At 45.2% G+C, this 13,791-nt stretch overlaps 1 protein-coding gene across 2 annotated transcripts in view; it reads left to right on the top strand.

Moving 5' to 3' along the window:
- The window catches only part of ERI1 (exoribonuclease 1), a 31,792-nt gene extending 20,537 nt beyond the window's left edge, over positions 1-11,255 (top strand). For both annotated transcript variants that reach the window (XM_045019083.1, XM_045019084.1), the window contains exons 5-7: positions 1,638-1,747; positions 8,282-8,396; positions 10,315-11,255. In XM_045019083.1, coding sequence (XP_044875018.1) covers positions 1,638-1,747; positions 8,282-8,396; positions 10,315-10,557 — 468 coding nt within the window. In that variant the 3' untranslated portion in view covers positions 10,558-11,255. The remainder of the gene's footprint in view (positions 1-1,637; positions 1,748-8,281; positions 8,397-10,314) is intronic.
- Positions 11,256-13,791: the final 2,536 nt, after the last annotated feature.

Genomic DNA, 13,791 nt, shown 5'->3' with positions numbered 1-13,791 from the left:
TAAAGCGCTGCACATACCCTAAGTCTCCACCCATTCCAGGGCCTCTTCAGCACTTTTGTAATGCCCTTGCTGAAGAGCTTAGCCAAGAACTCATCATATTTTGACTAGTTTGGATTAGTTCATGAATGATATAATCAGCCAAGTTTCTCCACTTTACAAACCAGCTTAAAACTACTATGGACTGTTCTTAGTGTAGATCGGGATGGACAAACTTTTGGGCCAAGGGCCACATCTGGGTGGGGAAATTGCATGCAGGGCAGGGGGTTGGGGTACAGGAGGTAGTGTGGGGTGTGGGAGAGGATGCGCTTTGTAGGAAGGGGCTCAGGGCAAGGGATTGGGGCAGAGGAGGGGTGTGGGATGTACGAGGGGGCTCAGGGCAGGGGGTTGGGGGGCAGGGTGCAGGAGGGCTTCGGGCTCCAGGCTGGCAGTGGCATGCACCAGGGCCAGGACAGGCTCCCTGCCTGCCTGCCCTGTCCCCAGCCCCGCGGAAGTGCTGTGGCCCTTGGGGGAGGGGTGGGGGTGGAGGGCTTTGTGTGCGCTGCCCTTGCTGTGCCTCCAGGTACCGCCCCTGAAGCTCCCATTGGCCGCGGTTCCCTGTTCCCGGCCAATGGGAGCTGAGGGAGGCGGTGCCTGGAGGCAAGAGCAACGTGCCCTCTGCCCCTGTGCCCGGGGCCGTGGTACCAGCCACTTCTGGAGAGGGCATGGGGCCCGCGGCACCACAGGGGACAGTCCTACGGGCCAGATCCAAAGCCCTGAGGGGCCGGATGCGGCCCGCGGGCCGTAGTTTGCCCACCCCTGGTGTAGATGCTCAATCTGTCTTTGGTGCATAGATTGAGGTATTGTTTCTGATTTCTGTGTTCAGATCTCATGTGTGTGTACAGTAGATGTCTGATGAACATCAAAACTTGCTGTTTTCTTGGTGTTTTGGTTTTTGAGAGAATGGAGTTTTCTGGTATCTGTTTTTACTTCCACCAACAATAAAGATTGTGCATTAGTGATAATTCCTCTCTAATGGCTAGACGTGGATCCTCTATAGCTGCCAGTTTCCTGCCAGCCCAAAGAATCTTAAATGGTTGCAAGATGACGTAGTGGTTTTTAGTTTAGTTCTGGATTTTAATCTAAGTTCTATCACTGGCTGACTGCTTGACTTACTGCAGGTCACTTAGATCCTGATTTTTAGAAGTATTGAGATGTTGTTTTCAGTGTTGCGATGCCTAACTGATTTAGGAGCCTAAATTGATTGTCAATGGGATTTAGGCTCCTAAGTGTCTAAATCACTTTAAAAAAAGATTTAGGCTGCTAAATCAACTAGGCATTGTAACAGTGAGTGCAGCAATGCCTCAGTATCTTTAAAAAACTGGGCTCTTAAGGTCTGATTTTCATTCCCACCCTCCCATAGGTGGTGTTAATTGGATCTTTGAGTACTTACCACCTATGAAAATCAAGCTCTTAAGCTCTCTTTGTCTCTGAAACTGGGATAATGTGTAGCCACCTCAGGAGTTTTGTGAGCCCCTCTTGTTTAAATGTTTTTAGTTCATTGGAAGTATGTAGTGTTAGTCCCTGTTTAGCTGTAATGTCTTACACTACACATTTTCTTTTAGAAAACGTACCTGACTTTTGTTTTTATGTATTCTCAGGACCACGTAGACAAAGCTGATGCATTTCCTCAGGTTCTACAAAATGTTGTAGAGTGGATGAGACAGAGAGACCTGGGAACCAAATATAGCTATACCATATTGACTGATGGGTATGTCTTGGAAAGCAGGGTGCAAATTTTATATAGTAATCTTTTAAATGCATTTTAAAACTGAAAAGCAATTCTTAGATTAATCTACTTTTTGTAACTGGTATTGCCAAAATTAGAATGTAACATTGGCCCTAAGAGCACATGTGAGTACTTTCTTTTTCATTTGGGCTATAGATCTGAAAATGAAATTGAGTAGGGCTTGAATCCACTAGGTGGCACCAATTATTTTCCAGCATTCTCCTTTTACACACTTTACACACTTTTCATATCATTAATAAAATTAACAATATGAGTGCAAAATATGAGTGCAAAATATAACATGCAGTATTGAGGTTGCATAGTTAGATTAAAAGTCATGAAAATATGAAAGTTGACGTTCTAGAAGCAGTGTTAATGTTAGCTACATATTTCAGAGTGGTAGCCGTGTTAGTCTGTATCAGCAAAAAGAACGAGGAGTACTTGTGGCACCGTAGAGACTAACACATTTATTTATTGGGTTTTAGCCCACGAAAGCTTATGCTCAAATATATGTTAGTCTTTAAGGTGCCACAAGTACTCCTCATTCTTTCTGTTGGCTACATAATACATCTTATGCTTTACATTACCATTACCTGTAATATGTGCTAATATTTAACCAGAAAACAGGAAAAGAAAATGCTGTATACTACATGTTAGGAACAGTGGCCTAGTGACTAGAACACTGGAGTTGGGCTCAGGAGGCCAGCATTCAGTTCCTGGCTCTGCACGGAATGTTCTCATGCGAGTCAGTCTACCCTGTGCCTGAGCTTCCTAACGGTGATAGTTCCTTATTTCACAACGATTTTGTGAGAATAAAATACATGAATAATTGTGAGGTACTCAGATACAATGGTGATGAGGACTATGTAAATATCTAGATAGATGTGCAATGCAGACAACATAACATTGGTCTTAGATTCTTCACTCTTGCATCTCGTGGATTTACATATTTTAAGACCAGAAGGAACAATCTTGTCTGACCCGAATAGTGCAGGCCAGAGCATTACATCCAGTCAAGTGTGTCTCTTTTTAACTGTGAAATTTTAACATTCTGTTTGCCTTACCACCCCTCCCCCCCTTTTTAAAAATGAGATATAAGCAGGACAGGCAATTTTAAATGTTAAACTTTACATGATCTCAATGAGGCTTCATAGTGCACACCTTTGTGAGGTGAATGGTGTCTGTCATGGGGTTCACGCACTGCTGGAAGGGCCTCCTCCTGGCCATCCTTGGGATTAGGTCCTGTCAGGCATTGCACCTTCCTTCGGCAGTGGGGGTCTCATGTCCTCCTCTTATCCTGCGGCTCTTTCTCACTCCAGGAATCGCAGCCGCCTCTTTGTGACTCAGCCTTCCGGCCATGTCACTATGTGGTTTCCCCTTCCAGGGGGAAAGTCTTTCCTGGACCAAATTGTCCCAGGCAGTCCACTGTCCTCTTCCTGGTACTTGCCACATCCCCAGTGGCTGGTAGGGGAACCTGGGCTATCTGGTCAGCAGTCAAGTCTGCAGTCCTATTCCTTGCTGCTATTCCCCTGAGCCTTCACCTACCTTCCTGGCTTTCCTCCTTTCTGGGTTTGCCAGCCTCCCGACTCCCTCCACTCAGGGAGTGACTGTAGTCTACTTCCCGGCCCCTTCGTTTCTGCCGCCAGCTGTCTGGCTTTGTACAGGCCCTGTCTGTTCCTGTTCAGCTGAGTTTGCTTCCAATTAGTGCCCTGCTCCTTGGCTCCTCCTTCAGGTCAGCCTGTCTGGCCATCTTTACCCCTTTCAGTCATGTGTGGGATGGACATGCCGTCACAGTGTCCAAGACAAGCATGTTCTTATATTTGATGCTGCTGTTGCTTGCCTGGTAAACATTTTCTGCTAGGCGGGGTTAACAAGGCAATGGTATATCTTATGCTGAGCTCGCTGTATCATTGTGCCAGAAGAAGATAAAAAAATGTATTGTATGAAAGCATGTAATTCAGAGAAAAGTGGAAAGAACCCTTTCTCATGGGGTCAGCAAAGCAATTTTCTCTGCCAGTGTCTTTTTCCTGTTCTGGCTATAAAGGGAGCCTTCAAATATAGCTAAGAATGCTCAGTTTCAGTGGGACACAGTCTTTCTTTCCAGGTAAATTGTCCCAGTAGCGGCCCCTTCCCCTTCTAGGCCCCCCTGTGTTACCTTGGAAGAATGTGCAGTTATGTCACAGAGAGGGCTGAGCTTATTTTGGCTCTAAGATTTTAGTAGGTGCCAGTGTCTTGCTCAGCAGTTGACTTCTTTTCAGTCACTTAACATTATTTTTATCTCCAAACCAAGAACAGAAATGGGAACATAATGGAAGTTTTTTCACTAACTTGAAATGTAGTGTGTTCTGAGGAGGTTCTCACAACAGAGTGTTTACTTTTCATCCACACATCTGACAGATTTAGAACTTATTTGGGCACTGGGCCCTATTCTTGATTTAAAAAAATACTATGGGATCTTGAATTGTCATCCGATCAGTTTCATTACTTGATTCAGGAAAGTAACCTTTACAGAGTAAGCGTCACATGTGTTCCTGAAGTGACTTGCACTCAAGGGGAGAAGATACAATAGGATTCCTTACCAGTCAGCTGTATAAAAACTCACCTTTTGGGTTGGATGTGCATGACATAGGGAAGGGTAGGAGAGATGTCCTGGAAGCCAAATTTAGGCTGCTAGGGAAGAGACTGAAATCCAGGACCTCTATGGTGGCATTTTCAGAAATGCTCCCAGTTCCACGCGCAGGGCCAGGTAGGCAGGCAGAGCTTCAGAGTCTCAATGCGTGGATGAGATGATGGTGTAGAGAGGAGGGGTTCACGTTCATTAGGAACTGGGGAAACTTCTGGGATGGGAGGAGCCTATACAGGAGAGATGGGCTCCACCTAAACCAAAGTGGAACCCGACTGCTGGCGCTAAACATTAAAAAGGTTGTAGAGCAGTTTTTAAACTAGGAGATGGGGGAAAGCCGACTGCTGCAGAGGAGCGTGTGGATCGGACACAGACTTCTCTTAGGGGAGAGTCTGATGATAGAGAATCTCCAGGTTATAGTCAGGAGCAGAGGAATGAGAAGTATAATGTAAGGGCCGGATCAGATGATAAACAGTCACATAAAAAAGAATCTGGCACATCAGAAAAAGGCAGGCTAATAAACAGGGACAAGTTTTTAAAGTGCTTGTACACAAATGCCAGAAGTCTAAATAATAAGATGGGTGAACTAGAATGCCTTGTGATAAAGGAGGATATAGATATAATAGGCATCACAGAAACCTGGAGGACTGAGAGCAATCAATGGGACACAATCATTCCGGGGTACAAAATATATCGGAAGGACAGAACAGGCCGTGCAGGGGGAGGAGTGGCACTATATGTTAAAGAAAGTGTAGATTCAAATGAAGTTAAAATCTTAAGCGAATCCACAGGTTCCATAGAGTCTCTATGGATAGAAATTTCATGCTTTAGTAAAAATATAACAGTAGGGATCTATTATCGACCACCTGACCAGGACAGTAATAGTGATGATGAAATGCTAAGGGAAATTAGAGAGGCTATCAAAATTAAGAACCCAATAATAGTGGGGGATTTCAATTATCCCGATACTGACTGGGAACATTTCACTTCAGGAAGAAATGCAGAGATAAAATTTCTCGATACTTTAAATGACTGCTTCATGGAGCAGCTGGTACGGGAACCCACAAGGGGAGAGGCGACTCTAGATTTAATCCTGAGTGGAGCGCAGGAGCTGATCCAAGAGGTAACTATAGCAGGACCGCTTGGAAATAGTGACCATAATACAATAGCATTCAACATCCCTGTGGTGGGAAGAACACCTCAACAGCCCAACACAGTGGCCTTTAATTTCAAAAGGGGGAACTATACAAAAATGAGGGGGTTAGTTATACAAAAGTTAAAAGGTACAGTGACTAAAGTGAAATCCCTGCAAGTCGCGTGGGCCCTTTTTAAAGACACCATAATAGAGGCCCAACTTCAATGTATACCCCAAATTAAGAAAAACAGTAAAAGAACTAAAAAAGAGCCACCGTGGCTTAACAACCATGTAAAAGAAGCAGTGAGAGATAAAAAGACTTCCTTTAAAAAGTGGAAGTCAAATCCTAGTGAGGCAAATAGAAAGGAGCACAAACACTGCCAACTTAAGTGCAAGAGTGTAATAAGAAAAGCCAAAGAGGAGTTTGAAGAACGGCTAGCCAAAAACTCCAAAGGTAATAACAAAATGTTTTTTAAGTACATCAGAAGCAGGAAGCCTGCTAAACAACCAGTGGGGCCCCTTGACAATGAAAATACAAAAGGAGCGCTTAAAGATGATAAAGTCATTGCGGAGAAACTAAATGGATTCTTTGCTTCAGTCTTCACGGCTGAGGATGTTAGGGAGATTCCCAAACCTGAGCTGGCTTTTGTAGGTGACAAATCTGAGGAACTGTCACAGATTGAAGTATCACTAGAGGAGGTTTTGGAATTAATTGATAAACTCAACATTAACAAGTCACCGGGACCAGATGGCATTCACCCAAGAATTCTGAAAGAACTCAAATGTGAAGTTGCGGAACTATTAACTAAGGTTTGTAACCTGTCCTTTAAATCGGCTTCGGTACCCAATGACTGGAAGTTAGCTAATGTAACGCCAATATTTAAAAAGGGCTCTAGGGGTGATCCCGGCAATTACAGACCGGTAAGTCTAACGTCGGTACCGGGCAAATTAGTTGAAACAATAGTAAAGAATAAAATTGTCAGACACATAGAAAAACATAAACTCTTGAGCAATAGTCAACATGGTTTCTGTAAAGGGAAATCGTGTCTTACTAATCTATTAGAGTTCTTTGAAGGGGTCAACAAACATGTGGACAAGGGGGATCCGGTGGACATAGTGTACTTAGATTTCCAGAAAGCCTTTGACAAGGTCCCTCACCAAAGGCTCTTACGTAAATTAAGCTGTCATGGGATAAAAGGGAAGGTCCTTTCATGGACTGAGAACTGGTTAAAGGACAGGGAACAAAGGGTAGGAATTAATGGTAAATTCTCAGAATGGAGAGGGGTAATTAGTGGTGTTCCCCAAGGGTCAGTCCTCGGACCAATCCTATTCAATTTATTCATAAATGATCTGGAGAAAGGGGTAAACAGTGAGGTGGCAAAGTTTGCAGATGATACTAAACTACTCAAGATAGTTAAGACCAAAGCAGATTGTGAAGAACTTCAAAAAGATCTCACAAAACTAAGTGATTGGGCAACAAAATGGCAAATGAAATTTAATGTGGATAAATGTAAAGTAATGCACATTGGAAAAAATAACCCCAACTATACATACAACATGATGGGGGCTAATTTAGCTACAACGAGTCAGGAAAAAGATCTTGGAGTTATCGTGGATAGTTCTCTGAAGATGTCCACGCAGTGTGCAGAGGCGGTCAAAAAAGCAAACAGGATGTTAGGAATCATTAAAAAGGGGATAGAGAATAAGACTGAGAATATATTATTGCCCTTATATAAATCCATGGTACGCCCACATCTCGAATACTGTGTACAGATGTGGTCTCCTCACCTCAAAAAAGATATTCTAGCACTAGAAAAGGTTCAGAAAAGAGCAACTAAAATGATTAGGGGTTTAGAGAGGGTCCCATATGAGGAAAGATTAAAGAGGCTAGGACTCTTCAGTTTGGAAAAGAGAAGACTAAGGGGGGACATGATAGAGGTATATAAAATCATGAGTGATGTTGAGAAAGTGGATAAGGAAAAGTTATTTACTTATTCCCATAATACAAGAACTAGGGGTCACCAAATGAAATTAATAGGCAGCAGGTTTAAAACAAATAAAAGGAAGTTCTTCACGCAGCGCACAGTCAACTTGTGGAACTCCTTACCTGAGGAGGTTGTGAAGGCTAGGACTATAACAATGTTTAAAAGGGGACTGGATAAATTCATGGTGGCTAAGTCCATAAATGGCTATTAGCCAGGATGGGTAAGGAATGGTGTCCCTAGTCTCTGTTCATCAGAGGATGGAGATGGATGGCAGGAGAGAGATCACTTGATCATTGCCTGTTAGGTTCACTCCCTCTGGGGCACCTGGCATTGGCCACTGTCGGTAGACAGATACTGGGCTAGATGGACCTTTGGTCTGACCCGGTATGGCCTTTCTTATGTTCTTATGAGGTTGGAAGGGTGACTGGCTTCAGAATGCAGCGTTGGAAATGCCTGGGGCCATTTCTACATCCTCCATGAGTGAGGATAAGGTCCTAAACATAAGAGTGTTTGCTTTAATGGCTGGAGTTGACTGGAGACAGTAGCCAATAAGTCCCTCTCTTTTGCTGGTGTTTTTTATTATGAGTGATAAAATTTTTCTTGTGCAATATGTTTTCCCTTCTGTCCATCATCCCAAAGGAAAGACAAAGAAAACTTGTGCTACAAGTTTGCTATGTTGAAATTGTTTCAAATGTCTCTTTTGCTCCTATTTAAGATTTCCTGTTAATGTTTTGTCTTTACCTTTTCTCTCTCTCCTGCTTTTTTCCCCCAAGGTCTTGGGATATGAGTAAATTTCTGAATATCCAGTGCCGTATCAGCCATATCAAATATCCCTCTTTTGCCAAAAAGTGGATCAACATTCGCAAATCCTATGGAAACTTCTACAAGGTTTGAATTGGGGAAAATTCAGTCGAAAGTTGGAATAAGTAAAGTCTTGCACACATTTTTATGTACATTATTTTTTGAACTCCGCAGGGTCAAGCTGTAAGACCTTCCAGTTTGTATCATTTCAGTAGCATTTATTTAGGTCGCAGGGCCTTAACAAAGTGCTAATTTTGAGCACCCACAGCCTCTGTTGAATTCTTGAAAATCAGACCACTGCTTAGGTGCTTAAATAAAGATTTAAGACTTGAACTTTAGTGTCCTATCTTTGAAAATCTTAGCTCATGTTTTCACTGTTGTAACTTGAAGCAATCTTTTGTACAGTGCTGGTGCTCCTGTAGCTGTGTAGCTCCACCACCCTGGAACTAGTTCACCCAGATCGGATCATATTTAGCATTACGGTAGCAATTACTGCTTTACGTCTTCAAAAACTGTACACTACAAAGAGCTACGCTCATAATTCCTATGTGAATTATAGTAGGTAAGCAGCATTATCCCCATTTTCTGAGACACAGTATCACAGGGGGCATGGGGAGGAAAGAGAGATTGCAAGACTTGCCTAAAGTCACAACAGATCGTGCGGAGCTAGGATTAAAATCAGGAATACTTAGCTCATTTACTACTAGACCATGCTCCTGCTTTTTATCCTGATGGGGCTGAAGCTGCTGTACTTGATCCTTTGAGGCTGTGATGAGCTCTGAGTTTAGCAGCCTGGTTAGGCTGTTCAAATCAGAATAGGGCCTGGCCTACCATCTGATTCCATCATGGCAGTGAAACTACTGGATTACGTAAAAGCCACTGTAAATCAATTTTGGAATTAATTCATCATTTCAAACTTTTTGATAACCTCTTCCAAACTCCTCTTGCATGTATCTAAAATAGTAGATGGTATTAGAGATGTTATAATTAATGTTATGTTAAAAGCATAATGCGTAGCTTACTCTAATTTTCTGGGAGACAATTGGATCTCGAATCTTACCTTTTTAATTGAACTGTGCATAGTAATACATCATTGTGAAAGGGAAATATCCCACAACTTGCATGTATGATTTTTTTTCCCTTCGAGGCACTTATCTATGTAACTGTCACTATCAGAATTGTTTGTTGCCAGGTTTTGGCAAATACACAGAACACTGATAATGCTGCTAAGTGGAAGGGCATCTATCTTTCAGCACCCTGTACTTTGCAAGATTTTTTTTAAAGACCAAATTTCACATTTTAAAGAAAATTAAGAATATTATGTATTTGCACTGCAGCAGTGTCATCTAGTAATTAGACAAGTAAAGGTCTCGGAATCAGGATTCATGGTCATCTGGGTTCTGGTGCTGTGTGCCCTGTGCCTTGGACAAGTCACTTAAACTTTGACTACACTAGGGAAATCTTTGCAAAAATTTCTCACCATTGCTAACACTGGTCACTAACATTACTGATCACCCAAGTGTAGATGAGCCACCAGTGTTTTGAAAATCTTCCCTCATGGTGCTTCTAACTCCCTTGGGCATTTTTGAGAATGCTCCATGTCAGTAAGCTGCTGCTCTGAGCAGTGTCAGATAATACAGTGCTTGGAATACTGGTGGTAGTCTGTCTACCATGGCGCCTACTGTTGCCAGCACTGGTAAAACTGAACTAGAGTTGGCAGTGGTGGGAAACTTTTCTGCAAAACTTTCCCTAATCTAGACAAGACTCTTATCTCTGTGTCTGTGTCCTCATCTGTAAAAGTTGGATACTCCTTTGCTATCTCACAGAGATGTTCTGAGGTTTGATTGTGTGCAGAGTGCTTTGAGATATGAACCAAAAGTGGCACAGCAGTGCTAGGTAGGCATAGACCCACTGCAGTATGAGAATTTATGCAGGATAATGTAGAGTTTTTCATGCTGAGATTTTTTTGTCTGATGTCTTTAACGTGGTTCATTTTCTTTGTCAGGTTCCCAGAAACCAGACCAAGCTAACAATCATGCTTGAAAAGCTGGGAATGAACTATGATGGGCGTCCTCATAGTGGACTTGATGACTCTAAGAACATTGCACGGATAGCTATACGTATGCTTCAGGATGGATGTGAGCTGCGTGTGAATGAGAGAATTCATGGTGGGCAGCTAATGAGTGTATCATCTTCTGCCCCAGTAGAGGGAGCCCCTGCTCCGCAGATGCCCCGTTTTAGAAACTAGGTGTCGAAACATGCTGCATTATGGACCAATATTGAAGATTTAAATTAGGAATTGTTAATACATCTTATCACGTGGCCATTTCAATGAACCAGTTCTGCAATGCAAAATCTAAAAGCACCTTAAACAACTATCTCTGTTAAAATAAATGGGGGAGCATATAAACTCTGTTAATTAAAACTTGTGCTACAGCACTTTTCATGCTGATAATATTTTTGTAAGTCATCTTGGCACCTTTTCATACAAGGTCAATGTATAGTATCCTCGCAGGATGTTGAGATTTCTTTTTGTGTGTGTAGAATAATTAATTGAAAAATACAAAGTGTGGTTAGCCAGTGTGCCCTCTCCCTCCCCCAGCTCATAGGAAAGAGGATGGTTGTAGTAATGTTTAAAAAACAAATGTGCAATAGCTTTTAGCATCTTGATTACCCTTTGCATACATACAATGCACTTCCAGAAGAACTGTACAGTACCCTGACCAGACTGGCTTTATCTACTGTGCACATTTGATAGCAGCAAACAGCCTCCTCTTTTTATGTAAGATAGGAAAGGTGGGGGCATTCTTTACTGTTTTAATTGCTTTAAAAGCATTGGAGTGGGGAGTGTCTTTTAAGGAATACAGTTGTCAGTTTCTGTCTCTTAAATAATTGAGTAGCATTGGGTGGCAAAAAACTGTATTGAATAAAAAGCTTTCATCCAGCTATTGGGATTAATTGATTTTTTTAATGTACATATAATCTGTCTGTAAAAGGTTTTAGTCTTCAGAATTTCATGCACTTCCAGGTAGTGGGTCGGTATCAAATTAAGTGTAACCGTTGAATCCATACCAGTCACCAGGACTCTAAAGAAAGGGTGAAGTAAAAATACTTACAATATTGAACATAATGTAAAGTATGGCTTGGTATACTTGTAGTGCAGGGGTCGGCAACCAAAGACGGCACGTGAGCAAATTTTTAATGGCACGCTACTGCCTGCAGGAGCAGCGTACCATTAAAAATCCTGCCCTGCCTGGCCCGCTCTTCTCTGCCGCCTGCCCCCCCGCGCGGAGGCAGAAGCACAGGCGTGTGCACGGGGTGTGCCCAGGCACACCCTGCCAAATGGCCCCACTCTTCCAGCATGGCAAGCTGCAGGATCCTCGCTTCCGGGCCGGAGCGCCTGGCCAAGTGCAGCAAGCCGCCGGCCCCTCCCCTGCCTTCCCCCCTCCCTTGGAGCCGTGCAGCTGTGTGCGCAGCGCTCTGGGGGCCGGGGCTGCGCGCTCCCGCGGGGCAGTGTTTGGCTCCGCGGGGAGGCAGACACGCTCCCCCCCCTTCCCCTGGAGCCATGCCACCGTGCATGCAGCGCTCTGAGGGGCAGGGCTGCCCGCTCCCGCGGGGCAGCATGCCTGGCTCTGTGCAGAGCAGAACATGCTGCTAGGAGCCTCATGGTAAGAGGGCCGGGGCCGGGGAGGGGGTTGGATAAGGGGTGGGTGCAGTCAGGGAGCAGGTGGGGTTGGATAGGGGGTGGGATCCTGGGTGGGGTGGGGGGTATCTGGAGGGGGCAGTCAGGGAGCAGGGGGGGTTGGATGAGGCATGAGAGTCCTGGGGTCTGCAGAGAAGAAGTGGGGGAAGGGCCTTGGGGAAGGGGGGGGGTGGAATAGAGGCACACGCCCCTGCCCTGACCCCCCCCCACAGCCCTCTGCCCTGAGCCCCGCACACCCCCAGGCCCCTGCCCTGAGCCCTGTACGCCCCTCATACACACCCAGCCCTCTGACCCCTTCACCACCCCCCCACGACCCCAGCCCTGACTCTGGCACCCCCACACATACCCAGCCTCCCCCATGCCCTGATACCTGCACCCCCCTCACATGCCCCCAGCCCTCTGCCCTGACTCCTGCACCCCCCTACATACCCAGCCCCCCCCACATCCTGACTCTTGCACCCCCCACATCCCCATCCCCACCCTGAGCACCAAACGGGAGGTCCTGCACACACACACACATTCCCACCTGCACCCCTCACACCAATGGGAGCTGCCCAGGTAAGTGCCCCACACCCAAACCTCCTGCCCCAACCCTGAGCCCCCTCCCTCATTTTAGTTCCTGACCAGACCCTTCACCCCCAGCCCCGTGCTTGGTCACTCCCACCCTCAGCTCAGTGCAGAGAGAGGAAGAGAATGGGCCAGAACCAGGGAGAAGGTAGGTACCCACTGTATGTGGGCAGGGCCGGGACCCCAGACTGGCAGCAGGCTGAGTGGGTCCGGCACCCAGGATCCCAGCTGGCAGGAGCCAGCGGATGGAACCCCTGAGCAGCAGTGGGCTGAGCCACTCAGCCCACTGCCGGTCTGGGGTCCCGGCTGCCGGCCCCGCACAGCCCGCTGCCGGTCTGGGGTTCTGGCTGCCAGACCCTTCCCAGCTGGGGTCCCGGCTGCAGGCCCCGCTCAGCCCACTGCCGGTCTGGGGTCCCGGCTGCCGGCCCCGCACAGCCCGCTGCCGGTCTGGGGTTCTGGCTGACGGACCCTTGCCAGCCGGGGTCCCGGCCGCAGGCCCTGCTCAGCCTGCTGCCAGCCTAGGTGAACAGAACCCCGGACCAGCAGCGGGCTGAGCGGGCCGGCGGTGTAAGATCAACATTTTAATTTAATTTTAAATGAAGCTTCTTAAACATTTTGAAACCCCTGTTTATTTTACAATACAACACTAGTTTAGTTATATAATATATAGACTTGTAGCGAGAGACCTTCTAAAAAACATTAAAATGTATTACCGGCACGTGAAACCTTAAAGTGAATGAATGAAGACTCAGCACACCACTTCTGAAAGGTTGCCGGCCCCTGTTGTAGTGACACTGGATATTCTGTAAAAACTGTTTTGTATTGCCAAAGAAATACCAACTGCATTTATGTAATGATCCATACCAAACAGTTGTGAAAATGTCAACCTTGATGTATTTTAAAGAAGCTTTATTGAAAATGCAGGAACAAACCACCCCGATGTGCAGAAAGAATAGCAAATATGGCAGGAGACCAGCTTGGCTTAAGAATGAAATCTTTGGTGAGCTTAAAATAAAAAAGGAAGCTTACAAGAAGTGGAAATTGGGACAGATGACTAGGGAGGAGTATAAAAATATTGCTAGAGCATGCAGGGGTGTAATCAGGAAGGCCAAGGCACGATTGGAGTTGTAGCTAGCAAGGGATGTGAAGGGTGACAAGAAGGGTTTCTACAAGTATGTTAGCAACAAGAAGAAGGTCAAGGAAAGTGTGGAA

Source organism: Mauremys mutica, chromosome 5, assembly GCF_020497125.1.
Source record: "Mauremys mutica isolate MM-2020 ecotype Southern chromosome 5, ASM2049712v1, whole genome shotgun sequence".
Taxonomy (NCBI): Eukaryota; Metazoa; Chordata; order Testudines; family Geoemydidae; genus Mauremys; species Mauremys mutica.
This window is presented reverse-complemented; position numbering and strand designations above follow the sequence as displayed.